The sequence below is a fragment of the Triturus cristatus genome, chromosome 2_2 (assembly GCF_964204655.1).
Source record: "Triturus cristatus chromosome 2_2, aTriCri1.1, whole genome shotgun sequence".
Taxonomy (NCBI): domain Eukaryota; kingdom Metazoa; phylum Chordata; class Amphibia; order Caudata; family Salamandridae; genus Triturus; species Triturus cristatus.
Genome location: NC_140582.1, coordinates 1,002,750,526 through 1,002,778,467, shown reverse-complemented (window position 1 = coordinate 1,002,778,467; position 27,942 = coordinate 1,002,750,526). Strand labels below are relative to the sequence as shown.

The 27,942-nt window shown below is 46.2% G+C and overlaps 1 protein-coding gene across 1 annotated transcript in view; it reads right to left on the bottom strand.

Annotated features, from left to right (window-relative positions):
- The window catches only part of STK32B (serine/threonine kinase 32B), a 1,850,878-nt gene extending 1,835,009 nt beyond the window's left edge, over positions 1-15,869 (bottom strand). The window contains exon 1 of the mRNA XM_085642433.1: positions 15,239-15,869. Coding sequence (XP_085498559.1) covers positions 15,239-15,314 — 76 coding nt within the window. The 5' untranslated portion in view covers positions 15,315-15,869. The remainder of the gene's footprint in view (positions 1-15,238) is intronic.
- Between the last annotated feature and the right edge of the window lie 12,073 nt (positions 15,870-27,942).

The following is a 27,942-nucleotide window of genomic DNA, read 5'->3' as shown; positions in this document are numbered from 1 at the left end:
TTAAGCATTAGACTTCTACAGGGCAGCTCCACGGAGGCCCCTGCGTGGGTGCACGTGGAAGGTGTTACTGTCCAGCTGTTTCAGTGGTCAAAAAAAGGCATTCAGTTGACAATACATTTCTAAATATATTAACACAGTGAGATACCTTGCAATGAACACATAACTCGGGAAAGAGAGGCAGGGACAGCAATGCCTCACCCTGCACCTTGAGCTGCGGTTTTCATCTTGTTGCGTTCATAGCTTAAGGATGTTAGAACGGTCAGCCATGAGGCGCCATAACAAGATTATGTGTGTAAGTGATGGAAGATGTTGAGTGTAAGGCTTGAATACTGATGACACATGAAGACCTAATAGTGTTTAATAACATTTACTTTGTTTGGTAAAAAGTAATTAAAAATAAATCGCTATTCTGACATAAACGTGAATGGATGTAATAATAAATTCCCTTGTATTCGTTTTTTTGTGTACTTTATGTGCCCTCTAAATGTGTGCTCACTTTGGGGCATATTAACAAGGGCTTTATCTCTGCTTTTTTGTCTTTAAAAGCCAAAGAAGGGGAGATAAAAATATCGCCCTATCAACAACAGGGTGCTAACATGATAAACAGCATGTTAGCACCCTTTTTCACTACGCTTCCCTTTGCATCTCTAATGAGATGCAAAGTGGGCGTTCCAGAGCAAAATAATAGGAGAAATGTCTACATATTAGCCTATTTGTTAACGCAGTAGGATGGCAATATGAAGGGCTGGTGTAAACAAGCATTGGAAAAGGAAATCGGGCTAGTTTTAATGTTATAAATTATGCAAACAGTGTTTATGTTTCCCTGTGTTTGCATGTCTTAGCGCAGTAAAGCCAGACCTATTTGCTTTACCAAGGCTACTTTAAAAAAGTAAGCTAAGTGAGAGGGATGGGAGCCCCTAAAATATTACAGGCACATGGAGACAAACCTCGTTTGTTCTTCAATAGAATCAAGAAAAGCTTGCAGTCCTTGATATGTAAGATCTATATGTATACATCCTGGCACCTTCTTTTTCAGTGTCAGTTCTTGTCTAGCTTGTGCCTCTAGAACTGTTTAGATTGTTGCTTCTCAGCTGGCATGCCCCTCAGCTCTTTCCATAATATCTTGCGTGGCTTTGTTTTGCCTTTATCTGAATACTAACTGATCGGTGCTCATCTACCTAATATATTTGATTGGAGCTGAATATCTCCTATTAAAGTGTTGGGCAGATTGTCATTCATAAATAGTCCTGTCTAGCTTCTCTGGGTTTAAAATGCCACCTTCCTCTCAAGTTTTAAATTCAGAGCCCTGGCCTCCGTACTGACATTATTTCCTCTATTGATATATGTATGAGTTCTACCCTATTTTCTGTATTTTTCTGTTTTGCAATAACTTCCTCTGGCTCTCGAGGTTCTGGTCCCTTGGGCTCTTGGAATGCTTCCTTTGGCAATACTGAGATTTGCGGATCCATCCAAACACGTTTTGGCTTGATTGCTCTAAAACAGAAGTCATTTATTTACTTCTCACATGGCATACGGATAAAATGGCTGACCTGGAATGCTTTTTGCAGTGTTTGCTATTCTGAGTTTAAAAGAAAAACCTCCCATCAGATCCTCATCCTGAGTTGTGTGCATCAAGCCACACAGGGACAGTTCATTAGATTGTGGAACAAATGGCCTCACACCATCTGGGGAGAACTCGTTATTGAAATATGGAGCTGGGGTTTCTAGCCAGTGGACCCAGTCTCATTTTAATGTGGGGCAGGGATCCATCTACAGACAGGTGCAGTCTAGTAGTGCATCCACCTATAGAAGGATGGCTATGGATTACTGGAATCCACATTTCACCCCTCCCAATAGGTGAGCTAAGGAAGTGCACTGAGCATGCAACAGTTTTTACATGGTAGACAACTAGTAAACCTCCAGCCACCTGCTTTATCCTTGAACTCAAATCTGTAATATAGAGGGTGTTCAAGAGCGCAGGTCTTCTCTCAGTTGAATATGTTTCCACCAGTGGGGTCTCGCACAGGTAACGCTGTGTGGCGGCGAGGCAAGGCGGGGCTGGGCTGGTAGGTAGTGGAGTGTGACATATGATGGGAAAGTTCAGCGTAAATAAATAAATAAATAAAAGCACTTACATTGCGCTCGATGCATCACTGAGTCAGCGATGCTGCGAGCGCAAAGTATGTGCTTTTATTTATTTATTTCTTTACTCAACTTTCCCGTCGTATGTCACACTCTACTACCCGCCACCCTGCCCCGCCCCGCCTCTCCACAGCATTACCTGTCTGATCCGCCACTGGTTTCCATCCCCATGAAAATGAGAGAAACCATTCTTGGGATCAGTCTGGAAGATATTTTGCACTGTCTCAGTCCATATCACAGAAGGGGGAGCACATGCAAGCAATCCTTTCTGTAATGCCAAATTGCACTCGTGCACAAAAAACTGACCTATGGTACTATGTGTAATAAGGCCCAAGGAAGGACTGCAGGAAGTTCCTTGTGCATGTAATGTAGGCCAATAATTCATCTTCGTCTTCCTCTACCCCATGTATGTTTAGCCCCATGATCACATTAGGCTTCACCGTCAAGCTCTGTCCTTTGCTCAACACCCTTTTGAAGCATCTAGCTGTGTCTAGTTGGGATCATATATGCCACAACGACAACATTAAGATATGATCCCATTTACTTCCACTCCAGTCATAGCAAATACATTCATCCTACTACTCGCTGACTGTTTTTTGGTCACTTCCCACAGGAACATGGACCTCGTGATGAATTACAATATATCTGGCTTAGGGTGGAAACGCACAGTGTAGACTCTGGGGAAAGATCATCATATGCCCCATTAATTAAAATTAGAGAGAAATAACAAACGTATTTCACTGATTCCCTAGGCCTTTTATTGTTCCCTAAGTATCTTCCCCTTAGATGGATTTTCTGCTTTTTGATCACTTGGTTTTTGACCTTTTACTGTGGGAGAGCCTCATAACCTGGGATTTAACCACAGTAAACTCATGGTAAATGGACTGCACATGTTTATGGCTAGTGTCCTCCTGTTAAGGTCAGGCCGCTGTGACACAGCAAGGCTAAGAGGCACTTGGCTGGTTACACGTTAACATGTGTGTACATGTGTGAGTGCTGTGCATGCGAGACTCCTGTGGTATGCATCCCGTTAACCGTAAACATTTGGCCTGGCACAGAGGGGACTCTGCCGGATTGGGTATAGACCTGCGCTAGGCCTCATAATGTTAGTGTACCCTCACAAAGAAAGTCAGTGTCGCTTACTGTCTTGTCTGCAGTGACACCCCATTGTACACTTATGGGGAGGACTGTCTTAGAGTGCAATTTTATTTCTCTTGGCCTGCAGGCACTAGAGAAATATCGATCATAGCGTAACCTGTATTAGAAAATCAATTCTGCAAACCCCACAAACATATTTGTACAGCTTATTGGTCATCAAGGAATGTCATATTTTTCTGGCTCAGCTCCGGATCAGAGCCCAGGCCTTTTGTCATCCTGATGTGCTAAGTTAATTACATTTCTCTCAAGCCGCAGGAACAAAGGCCTCCCCACAAAATGGGGAGCAATTAACAGTGCTTCCCTCAGCCCCTGAGAAGGAAAGGGGTGGGGCAGATTGCTCTGGATCAATCAACCAGCTGTCACAATGTGCCTGGGATGGTCCTGCTCAAGACCAGTAAGCAAAGACCAGACCTCTGGATCCAACCCAGGAAGGGGCTTCCTTTAAAGATTTGCTGGTAAAGGTTCTGGCAGTTATGTCAGCGAGGGGTGTAGCTGACCCCCCCAGAGCAGATATGGCAAGTGACTCCTGGGTGACGCCATTTTGAAATGTCCCAGCAGGCTACACAGAAAGGTGGGGAGGGTGGCAGAGAGGTGATGTGATATGCTAGCATAGGTCAGAGCTGCATCCCTGCTGGAACCTCCCACTTCCACTCAAAAGATCTTGTGCAGGGGGAGAGTCTTCTTGCCTGGTGATTTTTCAATGCTTCAGTGATGGATGCTGGAACAACTATGGACAACTGGAAGGATGAACCCCGTGATACCCAGAAAAGACTAAGGACTATGCCCAATCGACCACAGGACAAGTGAGTCTCCGCAAGGGCCAGTGAGGCTGGCCCCCTTAAACTCTCTGAGAACCAGTTAGGGGAAAGTCCTGGACTTTTGTGTGCAGAAACCAAGATCAGGAGGAGAGCTGGTGCAGGGAGCCAGGAGAACACTCTCCTTGAGTACTGCATCGCTTTAGAGGTGAGGTGGGTTGCTGCAAATGCCTCTGATGGCTTGAGTCACCACCAGGAGTAAAATAAGCCCAAGATCACCAAAATCTACTCAGCGGGGCCCGAGATATAGCATTCTCAAGTTTGGAAACCTTTGGCCTTTCCTCGCATGGAGCATGATGCCCCGTCCGGTAAATACCCCTGAGTGAATCATTGCCTGGGCCTCGGGGTCGATGTGAGGAATACTGCTATACTGTGCTTTCATCCCCAGGGAGGAGGCCGTCACATCCCCTGGGCGTGTTCCTGTTTCAGGGGGCCAGGTACCCATCCCTGCCCTCACATTCCAGCTATGATGGGGGAGCACTGTTATGCTCCACCATCTGTGGTCAGCTGCCCCGCTACCCATGGCCTTGTCTGCGGGGAGCGGGAGCCTCCCACTATCACCCGTGTTTCCCGGCAGGAGCAGTAGAAAGGGAAACCTTGCCAGCTCCTGCAGCAGCACAGAGGAGTGCTACCCAGGCAGGGAGCCGGCAGGGACTGCCTGATGTGGGCTCCCTAGGCTGCCCCCCGATATAAGCCAGGTGTGTGGTGTCGAGGTGGGAACGGACACCCCAACAAAGTCAAAGGGCTGCACGGCGAGATGCTGCATGGCAGAGTGTCGAAAGCAAAACAAAAGCCAGGCCTCTCCCCGGCCCAGCAGGAGAGTCGCCAATCAAATGTGCACACGCTTGCGAGGAGCACCCCATAATGCCCTCCGGGGCTTGGACATTCTTGCCTGTTTTGGCCATGTTTTTTCCGTTGTGGTGGCCCCAGGATGACAGGGTCACCACCAACAAGTTTAAAAAGTGTGGGGGGAGCTGCAGGAGCAGTGCAGCATCCACCCCAAAAAAAGAATTTGGAGGAGTCCCCACTCTAAGTTGGGTGGGACTCCCAAAGACTAACCTCCCCATGATTTCCTCATGGATTTCAAGCACTCCCAAGGTTGGAGCTTTTGATTCTACAGTTGGGAGTGCTGCGCCATCTAGTAGTTAAGTTTATGGCTGCAGTAATTGTGGCCTGAAGGTGGTTAAAAGCAATATACGTATTGTGCAACACTCTATAGGGGTGAAACGTATGCGAACATGTATTTGTGATCACAAGGTGATGTCCTTTAGGGGCCGAGTTTACCATTGTGCTTTTAGTTCTGAAAGTATTGAAAAGTAACCCATTTACACACAGAAATTTCATTAGGGTGAACTACTTTGTTGAGATAAGGATTCCTGATCAAAGTACATTTGCTTTATTGCCAGTATTAAGTGTCTTCATCATGGTTGTTTTTTGATTATTGAATTTATTTCTACAATGGTTATTTTCTTTTACTTTTGTTTTGGTGAACATGATCTCTGTAGGGGGTCAGAGGTGGTTACACAATGTATTCAAACATTTATTTGTAAAGTACTGCATAGTGTGAGTGTAATGAATGTACTTCAATCAATTATTGAATGTTATTATTGCGTGCCAGCAAAGGTGATTACTAGCCCACATAATCTTCCTTGAGTAGGCTTTGGGCTGCTTTGCTTCACTACCCTGAGAGAGTCAAGTGCTACATTGGGGTGTTTGGATCCCAGTGGAGGACATATGTGAACCCATAACCTGTGCAGGCCACGCAACTAATGACCCGTTTTCTTTTAGCGACACCTTGTGTTACTGTAAAAGGTTTTTTAAGTATGATAAAAATCCAAGATTTTTACTTAAAAGGCCACTCAGCTACGTCCCCTGTTCAAAATCGTTGCACACCTTTATGTGTAGTATTTGATGTTTGGAGCACAAGAAAATACCTCAAGCTATTAACAGAGCTACACACATGCAAGCTAATATCTACATCTAATTCTTTTGTTCAGCTGAATACAACTGTTTTAAACTAAGTGTAATCTCAATATTGAGAAGCGTTTTCTTGAGGATTGTTCAGTACGTGGTTAGAGGTACCTCAGCAGTGCTATGCTAATCTGTATGACTGGCATATGACACGCTATTTGTGTTTATTCAAAGATTTAAAGACCTCACCTGTGAAGTTCTCTTTCGAATTGTCTGACGGCATGAAGCTGGACCTCTGATGTTGTAGTTGTGGGGTCCACCTATGTCCCTCTTGCCAGAAAGAATCTTCTGTCTAGTCACTGCTGGACTCCCTAAACCTAGGCTGGAATATCTGTGAGGGCCAGCCAGTGCCTCTTTAGCTGCACACTGCTGTTCTCAAAGTGGCGAGCAAACATATGTAGGGTGTGACTCAAAAAGAGAAATGAGGGCTTTTGAGAGTGAAATATGACAGATGGACCTAAAATACTCATTCTTTGCTGATTCCATTAATGCTTTGTATACATTGAACATGGTGTGTCATGACCAGCAGCCCTATTGTGGGGACACGTTTGTTGATTCCTGACATAATTAGAAGTTCAAACCAAGGAACTTGCCAGACCCCATGAAGTGCCATCTGAATGAGTTAGAAAGACCTCTCAACAAACGAAAGTGCTCAACAACAGTTGAAGAAGTGGTACAGTGACAGGAGTTATCGGGAAAAGTTAGAATAGTTTACTACAATTCAATTTCTGACTTAAACCGAGTTTGAACAGGCATCAGGCTCATCATTCCCTTTTACTGATGATTCCTTTTTTGGCACAAGTAAGTTGTGCTTTTTTATTCTTAAAATGTTTTGTGAATAGACCTGAGCTTTGAAAATGGTCTGAGTGCTCCCTTTCGCCTCCGTGTAAGAGCTCCCACAGACCGAGTGTTCCCTTTCTCCTCCCTGGAAGAGCTCCCACAGACAAAGTGCTCTTTTTCATCCCTGAAAGTGCTCCCACAGCAGCAGAGGCCCATGCAGGTAAGAGCGGTGGGGCCGGGTGGGGGAGATTTCAACAGATGACGATGAGGGAAAATTAAATATTCATTTAATTTTCCCTCGTGGTCGTTTGCACAATCCCTTCCCAACCTGGCCCCACCGTCTCACCGCTCTTACCTGCATGTGCCGCTGCTATCCCAGAGATGAGTGCTCCCTTTCTCCTCTATGTAAGAGATCCCACAGACCAAGTATTCCCTTTCTCCTCCCAGTAAGAGTGCCTAAAGACTGAGTGCTCCCTTTCTCCTCCATTTAAGAGCTCCTACAGACTGAGCCCTCCCTTTCTCCTCCCTGTAAGAGCTCCCACAGACCGAGTGCTCCCTTTCTACTCCCTGCAAGAGCTCCCAGAGACCGAGTGCTTCCTTTCTCCTCACTGTAAGAGTTCCTTCAGATGGAGTGCTCCCTTTCTCCTCCATGTAAAAGTTCCAACAGACCAAGTGCTCCCTTTCTCCTCCCTGTAAGAGCTCCCTTACTTCTCCATTCAAGAGCTGTTACAGACTGAGTGCTCTCTTACTCCTCAATGTAAAAGCTCAAATAGACTGAGTGCTCAATTTTTCCTCCCTTTAAGAGCTCCTACAGATCTAGTGCTTCATTACTCCAGTGCTCCCTTAGTCCTCTATGTAAGAGCTCCTACAGACCGAATGCTCACTCAATCCACCCTGTAAGAGCTCCCACAGTCCGAGTGCTCCCTTGCTTCTCCCTGTAAGAGCTCCTATAGACCGAGTGCTCCCTTTCTCCTCCCTGTAAGAGCTCCTACAGGCTGAGTGCTCCCTTTCTCCTCATTGTAAGAGCTCCCACACACCGAGTGCTGCATTTCTCCTCCCTGTAAGAGCTCCCACAGACCGAGTGCTCCCTTACTCCTCCATTTAAGAGCTGCCACAGACCGAGTGCATCATTTCTCCTCCCTGTAAGAGCTCCCACAGACTGAGTGCTCCCTTTCTACTCCCTACAAGAGCTCCCACAGACCGAGTGCTCCCTTTCTCCTTCATGCATGAGCTCCCACAGACTGAGTGCTTCCTTTCTCCTCACTGTAAGAGAGCCTACAGATGAGTGCTCCTTTTCTCCTCCATGTAAAAGATCCTACAGACCAAGTGTTCCCTTTCTCCTACCTGTAAGAGCTCACACAGACTGAGTGCTGAATTTGTCCCCCATGTAAGAGCTCCCACAGACCGAGTGCTCCCTTTCGCCTCCATTTAAGAGCTACCACAGACCGAGTGCATCCTTTCTCCTCCCTGCTCCCTGAAAGAGCTCCCACAGACCGAGTGCTCCCCCTCTTCAACTCCCTGCAAGAGCTCCCACAGACAGAGTGCTCCCTTTCTCCTTCATGCAAGAGCTCCCACAGACTGAGTGTTTCCTTTCTCCTCCCTGTAAGAGCTCCTACAGACTGAATGCTCCCTTTCTCCTCCATTTAGTAGCTCCTACCAGACCAAGTGTTCCCTTTCTCCTCCCTGTAAGAGCTCCTATAGACTGAGTGCTCCCTTACTTCTCCATGCAAGAGCTGCTACAGACCGAGGGCTCCCTTACTCCTAAATGTAAAAGCTTCTACAGACTGAGTGCTCCATTTTTCCTCCCTTTAAGAGCTCCCACAGATCGAGTGCTTCATTACTCCAGTGCTCCCTTAATCCTCCATGTAAGAGCTCCTACAGACAGAATGCTCCCTTACTCCTCCTTGAAAGAGCTCCCACAGACTGAGTGGTCCCTTGTTCCTCTGTGTAAGAGCTTCTATAGACCGAGTGCTCCCTTTCTCCACCCTGTAAGAGCTCCAACAGACTGATTGCTCCCTTACTCCTCATTGTAAGAGCTCCCACACACCGGGTGGTGCATTTCTCCTCCATGGAAGAGTTCCCACAGACCGAGTGCTCCTTTTCTCCTCCATTTAAGAGCTCCTACAGACCAAGTGCTCCCTTGCTCCTCCCTGTAAGAGCTCCCACAGACGGAGTGCTTCCTTTCTCCTCAACAAGAAGAGTACCCACAGACCAAGTGCTTCCTCTCTCCTCACTGTAAAAGCTACTTCAGATGGAGTGCTCCCTTTCTCCTCCATGTAAAAGCTCCTACAGACCAAGTGCTCCCTTTCTCCTCCGTATAAGAGCTCCCGCAGACAGAGTACTCCCTTGCTTCTACATTCAAGAGCTGTTACAGACTGAGTGCTCCCTTACTCCTCCATGTAAAAGCTCCTATAGACTGAGGGCTCCATTGTTCCTCCCTTTAAGAGCTCCTACAGATGTAGTGCTTCATTACTCCAGTGCTCCCATAGTCCTCTATGTAAGAGTTCCTACAGACCGAATGCTCACTCACTCCACCCTGTAAGAGCTCCCACAGACTGAGTGCTCCCTTTCTACTCCCTGCAAGAGCTCCCACAGACCAAGTGCTCCCTTTCTCCTTCATGCATGAGCTCCCACAGACTGAGTGCTTCCTTTCTCCTCACTGTAAGGGCGCCTACAGATGAGTGCTCCTTTTCTCCTCCATATAAAAGATCCTACAGACCAAGTGTTCCCTTTCTCCTACCTGTAAGAGCTCACACAGACTGAGTGCTAAATTTGTCCCCCATGTAAGAGCTCCCACAGACCGAGTGCTCCCTTTATCCTCCATTTAAGAGCTACCACAGACCGAGTGCATCCTTTCTCCTCCCTGCTCCCTGAAAGAGCTCCCACAGACCGAGTGCTCCCCCTCTTCCACTCCCTGCAAGAGCTCCCACAGACAGAGTGCTCCCTTTCTCCTTCATGCAAGAGCTCCCACAGACTGAGTGTTTCCTTTCTCCTCCCTGTAAGAGCTCCTACAGACTGAATGCTCCTTTTCTCCACCATTTAGTAGCTCCTACAGATCAAGTGTTCCCTTTCTCCTCCCTGTAAGAGCTCCTATAGACTGAGTGCTCCCTTACTTCTCCATGCAAGAGCTGCCCCAGACCGAGTGCTCCCTTACTCCTAAATGTAAAAGCTTCTACAGACTGAGTGCTCCATTTTTCCTCCCTTAAAGAGCTCCCACAGATCGAGTGCTTCATTACTCCAGTGCTCCCTTAGTCCTCCATGTAAGAGCTCCTACAGACCGAATGCTCCCTTACTCCTCCCTGAAAGAGCTCCCACAGACCGAGTGCTCCCTTTTTCCACCCTGTAAGAGCTCCAACAGACTGAGTGCTCCCTTACTCCTCATTGTAAGAGCTCCCACACACCGGGTGCCGCATTTCTCCCCCTTGTAAGAGTTCCCACAGACCGAGTGCTCCTTTTCTCCTCCATTAAAGAGCTACCACAGACCGAGTGCTCCCTTGCTCCTCCCTGTAAATGCTCCTACAGACAGAGTGCTCCCATTCTCCTCCCTGTAAGAGCTCCAACAGACCGAGTGTTCCCTTACTCCTCCCTGTAAGAGCTCCCACAGACCAAGTGCTCCCTTGCCCCTCCCTGTAAGAGCTCCCACAGATGGAGGGCTTCCTTTCTCCTCAACAGAAGAGTTCCCACAGACTGAGTGCTTCCTTTCTCCTCTATGTAAGAGCACCTACAGACTGATTGCTCCCTTTCTCCTCCCTGTAGGAGCTCTCACAGACCAAGTGCTCCCTTTCTACTCCCTGCAAGAGCTGCCACAGACCGAGTGCTTCCTTTCTCCTCACTGTAAGAGCTCATACAGATGGAGTGCTCCCTTTCTCCTCCATGTAAAAGCTCTTACAGACCAAGTGCTTCCTTTCTCCTCCCTGTAAGAGCTCCCGCAGACAGAGTGCTCCCTTACTTCTCCATGTAAGAGCTGTTACAGACTGAGCGCTCCCTTACTCCTCCATGTAAAAGGTCCTATAAACTGAGTGCTCCATTTTTCCTCCCTTTAAGAGCTCCTACAGATCTAGTGCTTCATTACTCCACCCTGTAAGAGTGAGTGAGCATTCATTACTCCAGTGCTCCCTTGCTTCTCCCTGTAAGAGCTCTTCTAGACCGAGTGCTCCCTTTCTCCTCCCTGTAAGAGCTCCTACAGGCTGAGTGCTCCCTTTCTCCTCATTGTAAGAGCTCCCACACACTGAGTGCTGCATTTATCCTCCCTGTAAGAGCTCCCACAGACCGAGTGCTCCCTTACTCCTCCATTTAAGGGCTACCACAGACCAAGTGCATAATTTCTCCTCCCTGTAAGAGCTCCCACAGGCTGAGTGCTCCCTTTCTACTCCCTGCAAGAGCTCCCACAGACCGAGTGCTCCCTTTCTCCTTCATGCATGAGCTCCCACAGACTGAGTGCTTCCTTTCTCCTCACTGTAAGAGCTCCCACAGACCAAGTGTTCCCTTTCTCTTACCTGTAAGAGCTCACACAGACTGAGTGCTGAACTTGTCCCCCATGTAAGAGCTCCCACAGACCTAGTGCTCCCTTTCTCCTCCATTTAAGAGCTACCACAGAACAAGTGCATCCTTTCTCCTCCCTGTTCCCTGAAAGAGCTCCCACAGACAGAGTGCTCCCTTTCTTCTTCAAGCAAGAGCTCCCACAGACTGAGTGCTTCCTTTCTCCTCCCTGTAAGAGCTCCCACAGATTGAATGCTCCCTTTCTCCTCCATTTAGTAGCTCCTACAGACCAAGTGTTCCCTTTCTCCTCCCTGTAAGAGCTCCTATAGACTGGGTGCTCCCTTACTTCTCCATGCAAGAGCTGCTACAGACCGAGTGCTCTTTACTCGTAAATGTAAAAGCTTCTACAGACTGAGTGCTCCATTTTTCCTCCATTTAAGAGCTCCCACAGATCGAGTGCTTCATCACTTCAGTGCTCCCTTAGTCCTCCATGTAAGAGCTCCTACAGACCGAATGCTCCCTTACTCATCCCTGAAAGAGCTCCCACAGACTGAGTGGTCCCTTGTTCCTCCGTGTAAGAGCTTCTATAGACCGAGTGCTCCCTTTCTCCACCCTGTAAGAGCTCCAACAGACTGAGTGCTCCCTTACTCCTCATTGTAAGAGCTCCCACACACCCAGTGCTGCATTTCTCCTCCATGTAAGAGTTCCCACAGACCGAGTGCTCCTTTTCTCCTCTATTTAAGAGTTAGCACAGACCAAGTGCTCCCTTGATCCTCCCTGTAAATGCTCCTACAGACAGAGTGCTCCCATTCTCCTCCCTGTAAGAGCTCCAACAGACCAAGTGTTTCCTTACTCCTCCCTGTAAGAGCTCCCACAGACCAAGTTCTCCCTTGCCCCTCCCTGAAAGAGCTCCCACAGACAGAGTGCTTCCTTTCTCCTCAACAGAAGAGTTCCCACAGACTGAGTGCTTCCTTTCTCCTCTATGTAAGAGCTCCTAGAGACTGAGTGCTCCCTTTCTCCTCCTTGAAGGAGCTCTCACAGACCAAGTGCTCCCTTTCTCCTCCCTGGAAGAGCTCCCACAGACTGAGCGCTATCTTACTCGTCCCAGCTAGTGCTCCCACAGACCAAGTGCTCCCTTACTCCTCCATGTAAGAGGTCCTACAGACTGAGTGCTCCCTTTCTTCTCCCTGTAAGAGCTCTTACAGTCCGAGTGCTCCCTTCCTTCTCCTTGCAAGAGCTCCCACAGATGAAGAGCTCCCTTGCTCCTCCCTGTAAGAGCTCCCACAGACCAAGTGCTCCCTTACTCCTCCCTGTAAGTGCTCCTACAGACTGAGTGCTCCCTTTCTCCTCCATGTACGAGTCCCAACAGTCCCAGTTCTCTCTATTTCCCCCCTGTAAGAACTCAAACAGACCGAGTGCTCCCTTACTCCTGTGATCCCTTTCTCCTCCATGTAAGAGCTCCAACAAACTGAGTGCTCCCTTTATCCTCCCTTTAAGAGCTCCTACAGACTGAGTGCTCCCTTACTCCAGTGCACCCTTACTCCTCCTTGTAAGAGTTCCTTCAGACTGAGTACTCCCTTACTCCTCCTTGTAAGAGCCCCTACAGACTGAGTGCTTCCTTTCTTCTTACTGTACTAGTTCCTACAGACAGCGTGCTCCCTTTACTCTAGTGCTCCCTCACTCCTCCATGTTAGAGCTCCTACAGACTGAGAGCTCCCTTTCTCCTCCCTGGAAGAGCTCCTTCAGACCAAGTGCTTCCTTTCTCCACTGCTTCCTTACACCTCTATGTAAGAGTTCCTACAGATCGACTGCTTCCACATCCTCCTTGTTAGAGCTCCTACAGACTGAGTGCTCCCTTTCTCCTCCCTCTAAGAGTTCCTACAGATCGAGTGCACCATTTCTCCTCCCTGTAAGAGCTCCTGCAGACTGAGCGCTCCCTTTCTCCTACCTGTAAGAGCTCCTGCAGAGGGAGTGCTTCCTTCCTCCTCCCTGTACTAGTTTCTACAGACGGTATGCTCCCTTACTCTAGTGCTCCCTTGCTCTTCCATCTAGGAGCGGTCCTACAGACCGAGTGCTCCCTTTCCCCTCCCTGCATAGGATCCCACAGGAACCATATATGACAGGACAGTGTTTGTCCACTTCATAGTCTCTCCCTGTTCCAGTCCATACTCCGTTTTCTTTGTCTAATGACTTGAATATATAAGTATATTAACTCTGTCAAAGATCCCCTGCTGCGTCAGATTTTAGAATTGAATTGAATAAATCCTTTATTTAAAACAAAATCTCATTTTTCCTCTATCCCAGCACGTCATTCTGATACATATGTTCAGGCCCTACATTGGAACAGAAATGCTATTAATTATATAATTACTATAATTTGCAGCTACATAATATTGTATTGCACTGTCGACAATAGAGGAAATGGCATGTTATGCTTCTTTCAAACCTTCTATTTAGGGTTAGCACAGTTCCTGTTTTCTAACTTCATACTTAGCATCAGCATAGTTAATCTTAAACGCCTCACTTAAGATCTGTTTAGCAACTTTTACAAACTACTCGCTTCGGAAGAGCATGTATTACTTCGAATTATTTAGAGTCAGCGAATTTCAAACCATCTTCCCCTGGGACGGGTGTAGTTCATCTTTCAAACTCCGGTTTAAAATCCGCATACCCTATCTAACAAAGGCTTTATTTAGGAACAACACACTTCCTCGTAAAAGCCCCAAGTTTAGGGGCATATTTCATCGTCCAGACTGACAATTTATGGTCAGAAGAGTTCAAACTCTGTGTCTAGTATTAGTAAATGTTATCTTTCACACTCCAGTTTAGAAGCAGCATATAGTTCCTCTTTCAAACTCTTTGATAAGGAACAGCAGAGCTTCTCGTACAAAACAAGCTCATCTTTAAAAAGAGCAGAATTCCTGGTCCAGACTCCTTGGCGAGGGTCAGCAAATATCAAACTCTAGTCTCCCCCTCGAGATCTTTGTTAAAGACCAGCTGGGTTATGAGTCCCTAATACACCCTGGCTCCTCTTACAAAGAGTCTGCATCTGGGACACCAGATGTCCTTGGAAGTTGGCTTCGTGGAAGTCAATCAAACATCACATGCCTCACAAAAGTACTCATTTTATACCGAAAAAAAAGCACAAAGTTTTGTTTACACAAAAAGCAGTTTTAGGAAATCGTCCTTCCACGTGTCAGACAAGCGCCATCAGAGATAACTGAAGCTGACTGGCACTGCCGCCCCTGGTTGTGGTAACTAAATTCAGCTTATGTGGCAGACGCTTCATCCTTGCAGCCAGGTGTGTCTAACTCGACAACAAACCCAGCCCGCGCGAGGGCTGCTGTGCGTTCTGTGCGCGTGCCAGACGGCGCCCAGGAGTGGGAGCGTGCTGGTAATAAACTACTGCTCATATTTAGAGAGCAGGTCCCTGCACAAGTCATGGAAACTGTGTTTTACTCAAAGTGGTAACTTTAAGAATACGTCCTTCTCCTCATTAATGACAGCCACATTTGCGTGCCATTTACCAACTCTATAGGTTTTCTTTAAAGATGGGTATATAATATATGCCCAGTTTGACAAACCCGGTCCAGGCACACATCTCAAGGAGTGATAGCGGTACTCACAGGTTTTAAGTGAGCACCGCTAAAGTTCTGTAGTCAGTAGCCACTGACCCACATCCCTCGCAAGATTAGTAAACCTACCTATCACACCGCATCACCTACATCTAAGCCGGGTTTGTAATCAGCGCCTAGGAATATACACAAAGAAATGAACCTGGTGGCAAGCGCGCACATAACACACTCCTGGAGACCTCTCCTCAGGCGGTGCCGCCCCCGGGCCGCAGCACGTGGGCCCCCCTGGCGACACTGGTACCGCGGACAGCTCCTTACCTTCCTCATTCTCGTCAAACACGGGCGTCTTGTGGGAGTGGTTGGCGCCCATGTTACGCTCCAGTGTCTTGCACATCCCCAGACAAAAGGTGAGCAGGAACCTCCAGCAGCGGCATCTCCCGGGGTCAATCCAAGGAAGAAAGGCGGCATGAAAGGTATCCACAGACGCGGCGAGAGCCCCTGGCTGTCCTGGGCCAGCTGAGCGCACCTTGGAGCGGGAAGCAGTCTTCTACGTCGCGCCGTTCCGCCCTTCCGCTAGGTGAGGAAGGGGATGCAGGCATCGCCGTCCCCGCCGCCCTCTGCTCCTGCACGTCCAGGCTATAGGGGTGCGCTCGGATCAGCACATACACTCCCCCCTGCGCTGGAAATCATCCCGCGCAACGAAAGCCATCCATCAACCTCTGACAGGAAGCGCTCTTCCACTTCCTAAACTTGATGCATATTTTATCGACGACAGTCAGAGGTTTATTTGGGGGAGCGTTGGGGTGGCAGCTTTCGGAGCTCGTCAAGTGCGAGAGGGGTATGATGTTAGGAGCTGGCGGAGAGGGAGGGGCTTGTAACAAAGGAGTCTGTGAGGGGGGTGTCGTATCAGTAACTTTTCGGGAGGGAGAGGGGATCTGATGTGGACAGGTTGGCAAGTGGCGGAGCGGTGTGTGGAAAAGGAGCTGTGAGAGAAGAAAGGCTGTGAAGAGTGGGGGATTCTGGAAAAAAAGAGTGTGGAAACAGGAGGGGAGTGTGAGATGAGAACTTGGTAAGCAGGAAGTGGTTGTAAAATAGGCACTCCTGAAGAGGGAGGGAGGGTTTTGTGGAGTCGATAACGTCTGAAGGGGGGTCCCGACGCTTTCCTTAATTTTAAATACATGTCCCTGTTTTTGGGACAAACGTCAAGTCACCCTGTAGAGGAGAATTAAAGGTATGCTTTCGTTATATAATGTGTCTGTTCCAGGCAGCGCAGGTTGAAGCATGCATGCTGTAGCAAAGGGGAGGCGGGGAGGAGAGGCGTGCAGGGGTACTGAGGGTAGAGGCCAGACGTCTTGCCATAGCTAATGCCATGTGAATGTACCTTGTAAGTGTGTGTGCATGTGTGTGGCTGTGTGAGTATATCCATATATATATTTTGGGACCCCCTTTTTTCTCGGCCCCTGCTCGACAAATCACCCCGAGACTTTCAGGATAGGAGCAGACCGGAGCGCCCCACCAGTTTTGAAAATTTCGCAAAGATTCGTCAACTGGCGCCAAAGTTATTCCAAATAGAATGTTGCAGATTTCCTATGGATAATAGGTTCTAACTATAACTACCTACTGGCGACCGCCAGTAGGTAATATGTATGTATATATACATACATACACACATATATATATATATATATATTATCTACTGGTGGTCGCCAGTAGATAGTTATAGTTAGGACCGTGTTTCCATAGGAAATCTGAAAATTCTATTTTGAATAACTTTGGCGCCGGTTGACGAATCTTCGCAAAATTTTCAAAACTAATGGGGCGCTCCGCTCAGCTCCTACCCTGAAAGTCTCGGGGCGATTCGTCAAGCGGGGGCCGAGCAAAAAGGGGGGTCCCAAAACACGTTTTCCCCATGCATTTTCCCATAGGACCTTTAGTCGAAGGTACAGCCCGAACGGCTGAACAGAATTACTTGAAATTTGGCAGAGAGGTAGTCCTCAGGTCAGGGATGTGCCTTTTGCATATATGGAATCAATCTGTCCAGTAGTTCCTGAGAAAATTGCAGTTAAAAGCACATACATATCTATAGCCGCGCACCGTGCGCGCACGGTGCGCGCACCCTAACGTGCGCGAGCGTAATTCTGATTGGTTGTTACATGTCAGTCAACGTTTGAATCAGTCGAAATCAGGAAGTGTCGGCCGCCATTTTGTTTGTTTTGAGTGCGAGAGTGGAAAAGGAAGGTGGCGAACGTGAAAAGGGGGCAGGGTAGAGAGTTCCTGACAGGAAGATCTCTGCAGCAAGTGCCTTAACTCCGTAGTGTATTTTAAAATGCAGACTTTGCAACCAATGAAGCAGAACAGATTTACTGTCAAGTTTCTCCTTGTTGCCAATTTCTTTATAACAGGATTCAAAAACACAAATAACTGCATAAGTTGTGACCCACGCTTTCTGTTAGGGTTGCATCACTTTTTTTTAGCACAACCTGACAAAATCTAATTTCTTAAATATTATAATGTGCTCAAATGTACTCATGATAGATCTGCTAAACATATGCGTGAGGTCTTAAAATCTGATGTCACTTCTTGTGATGTCACTTTTGGGATGTCACTTCGTTTGAGGTCATGGGTTGTGATGCCACATGCGATGTCAAACACCGTGATGTCATGCACAGTGATGTCACACGCCATGATGTCACTTGCATGCTGTCCATCTTGGTTAGTATCAGTACTTCTGTTTTTTAGGACTTGTTACTTGGATCTTATGAAGCTGTAGGTGATTGCAAAATGGGAAATTGTGTAAAGGGTGGTGACTAGGAGGTTAAGAAGACATGAGTGTGAAAAGAGAGCTTGTGAAAAGCCGGGGGTTGTGAGCAGGGAAGCAGGAAAGCTGCGACCTCCACGGGGTGTCCTAGCCTAAAACAATTCCATCTACGTCACCACCCCGATTTCCAACCACATCAGACTATTTTAACAATATCGCGTTAACACACCAAACAGAACATATCGATTGCAGCCTCTTGCCAGAAACGACTATTGACTGAACACTCTCATACAAGTCCATTGTGTGACACAGGGAACGAGTTCAAGAGCAAGTGTACGACAGCGCCTGGACTGCAACCTATGCATTTCAACTGCAACGTATGCATTTCAATTCACCAACATATAGGTGTATACATACTTCAGAGCAGTAATAGAACGACCCCGTTCTGTTTATGGCGAACAGCAGTGTTTATCTAAATTTTAAATATTTAACAAATAACAATGCACAATTGCCAGTATATAATGAAAGTAAACGGACAAAAAACATTTCCCATCTATCTTCACATCGTCCGCTCCACTTTAGGATTTCAATACGTTGCTACGTCTGACTGATACGATGTTGTTCAAACCGTTTTTTTGTAGCTCATAAATACAGCGCATGAGAACGAAGAGGCGAACGGAAGGAGCAGTTTCCTGCCGATCCGATAGGTACGATGCCCTACGGATTGTTTTGCTGTTTATTTTAAAGACTGCTCTCGTAGGCTAACCACTTTCTCCGATCTCCGCTTCAATGGCTGTAGCATAGCATTAGGGATAGTTACTTTGTCCCACAGCGCCCTCTACCGTTTTTTGGAATTTTTCAAAATGGACTGTCGTCTGAAAAATGCCAATTTCGCTATATTTTCAAATTGGGCTCACATCGATCCATCGACGTTCTCCCAAGAGAGATCGCTTCTCATAGTAAAGCGTGTTCTAGCAGGTACGAAAATAGCTGCTCGTCATGTAAATGCGGTTTTATCCCGAAATGATTCCCCTCTCCCAAACGATTCTGAGGGTTACTGTAATTCCGAGAGCAGTTTGTAGCGTCCTGCTGGACATGTTCTAGGTTCCTATCATGGACTAGTTTACCAGCCACTCCTTGGGGCATATCAGCAACACCCAGCGATAATTATCGCTCAGCGCTCTTAGCGTGAGGATAATTATCGCTGGGTAACGTGGATTTTTATCGCTGAGATAGCGTGCTTTTAGCAACGCTTATCTCCTCAGCGATAAAAATCCTCACGTTGACTGCCTAACGTGAGATTATCGCTGGAAACCCAGTGATAATCTCACGTAGTGTGGCGTTAGCTTGCTGATAGGGACTCACAAACTTAACTATGATATCCACCTTCCATAGGATATCATGGCTAAGTCAGACCTGAAGCAGGCGTAAGGAAAGTAGCGATAACAGGGGTTATCACTACTTTTCCTGCTGCTATGCTTCATAGCGTGGGGCTTGATGATAGGGGAAATGTCTCTTAGCGACATTTCTCCTGTCATGTTAGGTCAGGAACGCCCACTTTGCATCTCATTAGAGATGCAAAGCTGGGCGTTAGGAATCCCCAAGCTAAAGCAAGGTTTCACGCGTTAGCGTGGCCTTGCTAATTAGGCGATATAATTATCACCGCTTTTCGGCCGAAAACGGCCGCACAAGCGGCAATAATTTTTTATCGTCAGCTTGTAAATATGCCCCCTTGAGAGATGATCTTCACATACACCCCACCGCCATCCAACACAGGCGTCAGGAGTGACTTAGGCCTGCTAATAACAGGGTCTGAGCGCATTGCTCAGGGCCAGTTCTAGATACAGTAAGCATATTCCTGTGTCATTATTTCTCAAGTATGTGGGCCTAGAGCTAACGACTATACATTGGCGATGAACTGGTCTCACCCTGCGTGTTTTCTGGCTGCTGCTTTGATATTCCTTGTGGAGAGGCAAGGGTAGCGTATGGTAAGGCACCACCAGACCTGCTGCCAGCGCACCGGCAACCAAAGCAGAAGTGCGTGCCACTGTCAATATGCAGAGGAAAGATGCAGTGGCGGGTAGCTTAAATAAACAAGCCTTTGCAATGCAATCGGTCTCGCCTTTGGGACCTTATATGTATTTAGCTATGCAGCACATTAACCTGGGTGGTGAAACATCTACAGTTCTTTAACATGGCGGAAAGTAAGCACCAGACTGTGTGACACACCAGGTATGGGAACACATGGAGAGAATTATTGCCTTTCAGCTGGAAATGGTATAGTCCAAAGCTCTGTTTTTAATATAAAATCAGGGCCTTCGGTAGTCATATCACTGAAAATACAAGATTTGAAAAAAACATTATTGTCTATGGTTGCTCGTGGAAGACAATTTCTATGGACTGGAATCTAGAGAATGCTAAAGTGATTCTGGTATTTTACTGACCTCTGCTGGTCATTTTCTATCAAGAAAGTTAAATAGAGGAAGATGCCAGAAAAATTAAAAAAAAGAAAGTCCCTCAGCACAAAGCAATTCTGTTATTTTACGGACCTCTACTGGTCCTCTTTTATTAAGACAGTTAAATAGAGGCAGTTGAACAGAAAAAAGTCCCTAAGTGGAAGCAGACAAGTCCTAGGGCTGATCTCCAGAGCCCACAAAGTACATACATATATAAGTATATACTAATATATAAATATATACTAAAGTATATACAAGAGGTCTCAGATGCTCGACCTAAAACTGGTGGAGTGAGCCCTCACATCGAAGAGGGAGCCACACAGGCAAACCCCCAGTGAGTCCCGTAAGCATGAGCGGCTGCCTATCTGTGTACCGACCGGCCCTGGGAGAGAGAGATCAGTGGAAGGGGAGGAGAACTGTAGTCAGCACAGCGCGCCCTCAACACTCGAGTTGTGGACATTCACCGAAAGAAGCGGATCCTCAACTATGCCTGCAGCAGTCTGCCTTCAAGAGTGGAAACCAAAGCCGCACGTTGATGGTGCAAGGCCCCCGCATCTGCAGTGAGCAACCAGTGCCGTAGTGTTCTAGAATGAAGGTTTGCTCAGTGTTGACCACTCTAAAGCAAACAAAAGAGTGACAGTGCGTGCCAATGCTGCCAACGAGAAGACATTTTGTGAAAAACGGGCACTGCGTGTCCCTACCTGATGGTGGGGGAATTTTTTTCACCCTCTCATGATGGCAGCCCAGCAGCCCCAAACACTCCTGACAGAGTCAGCGGTGCACGTCCACAGTGCCACCTAGTGGTGCATCATCGCACCACATCCAGTGAGTGACTGGAAAAAAAGCGGCTGGACAGGGCAAACAATATGTGACTTTTTTTTTGTGCAGATTTATATAGCGCGAACTCGACCCGAAGGTATTGCAGCGCTTTACATGCAACAGTAACGTTACATAGGGACACATTCTTTTTGTTGTTGTTATTTTTCTTTTTTTTTATTATTGACACGCTGCCATGCCGCAAGTTCCATGAATTCAAAATCCCCGCACCAGAATGAAAGGAAGACCCCAGCACCTGCACCTCCAGTGGTGCAGCATCAGTGAAGCTGTAGCAGCACCAGTATAGGTTCCTGCAGAGCCTCCTAGCAGCTACCAGGTGCACTCAGCCCGGCCCAAAAAGAGACTAAATGACTCACACAGAAGGGGCCCAAGAGAAATAAATGACAAGTAAAGCCACCCTGATTAATAATGTACCTGCAAGTTCCTGGGGCTTATCCCAGGCAACACGCACCTGCAATGTGAGAGAGGCTTCACTGAAGCACACACAGGGAAAATGTAAGAGATGGGAAATTAGTAGCACCACACGGCCCCGAGAGGCCAGTTGTCACTACTGCAGGAGGGAAAATGCTCCGGTTTGCCTCCCACACTGTATATACAGAGCTTGCGGTGCCCAGCAGCCTCCACCAAGGCAGCAGAGAAAGAGGCCCCACTGTGGTGTAACACCCTGCCAACAGTGTCAGAATCAGCGGGTAAAAGTAATCATGGCAGGAGGCTTCCAGCTCATGCCACCACCCAGAGTGACTGATGTTATGTGCCCGGATTAGGCCCATGTAAGAACGCTGAACATTTTCTTACATTATCTACTTTCTGCACAATAACGTTTTACTGTGACCGTACACACATGTTTGCGTGCGTGACAATGCTGGATGTGTTTCTCTGAAACTGCTTTGCTTACACATCTGGATTCACACAACATTATCATGATGCATTGAACACTAAGTACAAGACCTTTGCGCATGTTGTGCAAATGTCGTTCTATCTCCATCCATGGCGTGACAGGGCTATCTACATGCCCATAACAACACTAATCTGAATATACATTACAAGGATGCTTTTTATTATAAATAATGAAGCATTTCCGGGGGTTAACAGAGGAGACAGCTGACGTTGAGGGGTCCCTGCATGCTGAGGCTTCACCAAGCAGCTGTCTGCCATCCCCGTGAGGAGTGTCCAGTTCATGACCAAGACGGGGGTCATACATTCTTTCATGCCAGGTAATGGGGCTGGAGCATCCCGTGGGGGGATTCCTGGCTATACACCTACATACACTCTAGATGCACATAGAGTAGGGATTGCATAGTAGGAGTATGCCTGATCGCCGCTTTGTCTTATATGCCTGCAAATATTCGATGCTTTTAGCACCATGGTGAAACTATAGCTGCTATTCACTTTTTTGGTGCTCGTAATCACTTTCATATGCTTCTGTCTACTGAATATCACAGCACATGTATTCTAGATAAGAATAACGCTGGTTCAATAAATATATTGAAAACATCCCATTGTGTATTCTCTGTATAATTCTTTGAGAACAATAGTGCACAAGTGACTGGGCAAAAGGGTTCTGGATCTGTTACCATGATCCCAGAGAGGTCAGGGTTGTCATGTTCAGTGATTGCCAGAAATCATTCGCTCGCTGTTTGGATTTGGGAGCTTATGGTGGCACGGTGACCTAGCTGGTCTGTAGGCTAACATATAGAATCAGTCTAAGCACCTCACTCGAAGTTTCTGTTGTCCACAAATGCACAGATCCTATGTATTAGTTGGATCTACACGACACTGCACAATCAATGTTGGTTGTGTTCTTATTTTACAGATCACCTGAGTAGTTCAATCATGCCTTCTTAGAGACTCCTACACATCTTCAGACCAGAGACGTGTGTGGTGGTAGGGAAATACGCCGCAGCTAAGTAGTTAGACCCTATGAATTAGCTGTAGGTTGTTCAAGCTTGAAGGAAATACTTCCCCAAAAATTGTGTTACCCTATCTCCATAATTCATTTACTATTTTCCTTTTTCTTCCAAACATTTTAAACCAATGGCTGGTGAGGTAGAAGAAGGAGCATTAAACATAGCAGAGAACTGCAGACATGCGGTTAGTCTAAAGTTATTAAACTTTCATCTCCCCGCTACGGGTGGAGACACTACCTTCATGGTTGAGGCACACAAAGCATTCAGGACAGATATATTCTATTCCTGGGTTAAATTCCCAGCTGCAATTGTTTCATACCTACTTTGAGCATGAAGCACCGGATGAATTCACTCCATATGAGGACATACAAATTCCTCTATCTTACCAGGAACATATTAATTGGTTTAAAGGTGACCTAGGAGCTACGTGACCAGTCTTAGCTGCATACACACTGCATCCTAACACTGCTAACTTATCTGCAGCAGAAATGGGTACACTATACATAGATTTAGTAAAAATATATAGAAACCTCACACAGTTCAAAATGCGAACACTCACAGTAAATACTGTGAAGACTGCTCAAGCTGCACAACCACAATTGGCTACTACTGGTATCAGCCCACAAACACTTAATAATGCTATGGAAAAGATTCCCTCCAGTCTGGAGCAAATTCAGTTCTGGATAGCACAAAAAACAAGCCAGTTTGAAGCAGTATTCACCCATACAGACCCGCAGTTAAAACATAGAATACTGACTATTTGATTTCCGATGGGAATGGCTCCCCCAGTGGAATACTGTGCCACTTGGGGTAGAGTCTTTGCTGCTATTTATACCAGAAAACATGGTACCTCTTCTCTGGCTGTTTTACCAGATGTATTGACGCAGCAACAGAATGAGTACCGGGCAGCACCTGTGTTAGACTTAGGGATGAAACTGGTGGGCAATTTTGTTGGTCAGAGCGCAGATCCAAAGAGCAGGGGTAGCTGAAGGAGGAATCATAATGCTCGTCTGACTACATTATTATTAAAGAAGAAAAACAAAAGACTCCTAAACCTCAATTCAAAAAGAAAAAGGTAGCCGGAGTTAAAATCAGGCATGCCCAGAATACTGAGGACTCTGCTTCTGAACAGGGATTGGTCAGTGATGATGCCGGACAGTGAAGCATAAATCACAATAGCTTGCCAGAACCTGATGGATTATCTGGCAGCAGTAGCACTGAGTGAGCATATCACGGTGGAAACACCGGATACCAGGGTATGTGTTCCCCATTGTTTATACAATGTTGGAGGGGATATACCCAGAAACATCAAAGCTCTCTTGTACAGTTACAATATTCTTTTGGCTGAAAAAGACTGGCCACCTGAGTTCATAATGGAGTGCCCCAAAAGGGAAATGGTGATATTACCGGCTTTCTCTGACCTCGTTCCAGAGTCAGTGAAACATTCTTATGCCAAGGAGTGGGCATTAGCGCTAGCTTCTGCTTTTTACCACAATCATGTGGGGTGGGATGATGAGCCACCTCATCATGAGATCCAGTTGAAATCAACTCCTCAACCCCAAAGGCAATACTCAATGAAACATGAAACTAAAAAACAATTTAGGGAAATCCTAGAACAACTTAGATATCAAAATGCAATAGAAAAATGCACAATGTCAATGAATGATTCCTTGTTTCCCAAAATGAAACCAAACAATTCATACCATCTAGTATTAGACTGCAGACATTTCAGAACATCTACTTGCGCATTTGCAGTACAAAATGCACATAGTGCTGCACTAATGGATAACATAGTGCAGTAAAATACAAAACAACGCTAGGTGTCTCAAATAAGGGTGGGCGGCAAATTCCGTTCCGCTTGCGGAACTTGCAAAATTTTGGCATTTTCACATTTAGCGCGGAACGCGAAAATTTTGAAACTTCCGCGATCCGCGGCGGAAAGGAAATATGCAGGGCAGGATTCATTCTGGCACGATGCTACTGTCACAAAAATTAAATCTCAACAGGAAGCACTTACAGATATAAATAAAGCAGGTGCCCGAGTTGAAGCTCAAATTCAGTAACGCATTAATCAGCCAAAAAAATTTGTGAGCTAGGTCAAAGCTGGGCAGGTGGGCTTTTCTCCCTATATCTACCGTCAAAAATTAGCTGTGATCCTTGATGGAGCTCTGTGCATCCATGACTTTCTCGAGCGCAATCCCCGTTTAGTTCCTGTGACCAGGAGCTTCTTTCTCCTCATCTGCTGCTCTGATCGGTTTCTGACTCTTTATAAACAAGAGGCATGTGAACTCGCATAGAAGCCCCGCCCGTTTGGCCCCGCCTCACATACACTAGCGGTATGCAACGGCTTCCCGCCCTTTCCCCATTTCCCCACTATGATGGACAGCTCACTCAAGGGACCCCGGCGCCTTTCGGAGCGGGGGCAAAGTTACAGACACACATGCTCACGGGAGACAACTCTTCTGGCCCTTTATACAGCTGTAGTGTAGGAAAAGTACTATATATTTACCCAACGAGGTAGCACTTACTGATTAGCCACTAGAAAGTACTCCAGTTGAGTAGAGGTATTGCACAAAACGGTGGCATCTGCTTGGATAAATATGCAGGGCAGGATTCATTCTGGCACGATGCTCCTGTCACAAAAATAAAAATCTCAGCAGGAAGCACTTACAGAAACAAAGAAAAGAAGCCCCGCCCCCGAAACCTCCGCTAGCACCCGAAATTCCGCGTGTTCACGGAGATTTTTTGCCGTTTCGTGGAATTTTACGAAAGGCAACTTCGCAAATTCCGCCCACCCCTAGTCTCAAATAGATTATTCTGCCAAAATATAGTGCCTGGAAGCAGTTATTTGACAGCATTCTTAGTGCTATGCTCACAGAAGCAATTTTGTCACTTGTCTCAGGGTTATAAGAATAGTCCTGGGCTGTTTTCAGCCAGAGTAACAGAGTTACTTCAAAATTTTGATGAGGAGGCATTGTCCTACGTTGGAAATATATATCTAACGGTTGATGAGTTAATGGAACACTTGGACAGAGAAGACTGCATAGTTCTGGAGTTTGTTCACTGGAGCTAAAAATGTAATTTAAAAAAATCAAAAAATGCCCATCTCAATGTCCTATATTTGGGATATGAATTGTCAAGTGAATGAATTGTCAAATGAACGCAAAAGCCTAGCGACCCATTTTTTTTAGTAAAATGTGCATTGCTCTAAACTCCAATGACTCTGAAAAGATTACAATCCATTTAGGGATTTAGCATTTTTGGCAGAACATACATGCAGGATCACACAGAACGTGTAAAACCGTTCTATGATTTAATAACACCATATTTTTCAAGCACACCTTGGACACAGTGTCTTGCTTTGCCTTTCAGATAATACAGTTCCCACACGGTGGCTCAACACTCAGCGAGGCAGGAGACATTAACACAAAGCAAACAACACCTTTAGAAAAGGGTTTTATTTTACAATATGCAAAGACTCTCTTTTTAGAATAAGGCTTGGGGTTTTATTTTACACAATGCTCTCTAACAGAAAAGGCTTTCCCAGATGCCAAATGCACAACATTCTAATACACAAAGAGATATATATGTTTATATGCAAGCAATAATAACACACTTGGTAAATGCAACAGTTAATTGCATGAGTAATACCATGAATAAACAAGCAGCAAATAATATGAGATAACACTGAAGAAAATATAATATGCTGGACGTCCTGCAAGAGATCAGAAATATATATATACACCAGATACATCAAATGACTACTTTAGATGTGCACCTCAACTCACTCACACATCACAAAGAAAACACCTCAAATGATCAAAGCCACTGGCCAAACATCACAATTGCAATAATCAAAACTCAACACTTCACCTGGTGCAAACACTGCATCTTAGCCCACTCCTGACCAGGGGATTAACAGCCGTGGTTAAGAGCCTCAGCAACCAGGGTTCCACCGAAGTAGACGCGTCCGTCCCCATTCAGATTTCATAATCCCAGTTTCTAAATCAACAATCCTCAGCTTTATAATCTCAAAACACGCTGAAAGGTTCAAGAGAAACCTTCCCTCCTGAGCCAAAGGAATCTTACCAGAACTGGCCAGCTTCCAAGCAAGCATTTCCTGGCAGGAAGGAGTTCCCACATCCCCTTCTCCAATCTCGCATGTTCCAGCCTTTATCTTGACGAAGCTCACAAAAGCCTTCCAGGGTACATTAAACAATCTCTCACAAAAACAATCCTTGAACGTGATTAACCCAAACAACTTGCAAGCGTGGCTCTGCATGCAGAAAAGCTGAAGCCAAGCCAGAATTCAGGATGATATGAGGCCATGTCAAATCCAATAGTAAGAACATCATGATACTTATCAATGTACAACACAAGGCACATTTGTGAACACACTGCTTATAGCATCACATACTTCATCTCTCAATGTACACCACAGTGTACATTTGTGTACCACTGCTCACAACACTGCACTTCGAGACCAAAAAGTACATTCCACACCTCACTCTCTCTCTCTCATGCTTTCGAATGCACATCCCACACGTTCTGTTCTTTACAAGGCTGTCCTACTCCATGACAGCTCCCACTGAAAGACTGCAAGATTACAAGAAAGAAACTTTTAAGAGAAACAGGCATATGCAGGACATCGTACAGTCAGGCTAGGATAAAATAACACACCAAAGTCAATTAAAATAATGGTAGTCAAAGGTCATCACAGGGTGTCAGACGACAAGAGTGCCTCTAGCACTACACACAGGAACACACAACCATTTTGTGTCCATGCAAGCTGATATGATAGCCTCCAAACATTTACACACATGTAAACACCACCAATCTGGTGATCTGGGTAGTCTCTGGAACAACCAGATACACTTATATCACATTCATTGAAGGTGATAAAGTACCTATTGCATACAAATCCCATTTGTAAATGAATGCTGAAATGTGTTTTGCACCAACTGAGAAGATTCTCACAACAGTACAGACTGCTGTAGTGAGCGAGAGAGAGCACTAGCCCATGGCAAACGCATAATTGTTATAACCCTGGTATTGACCTTAACG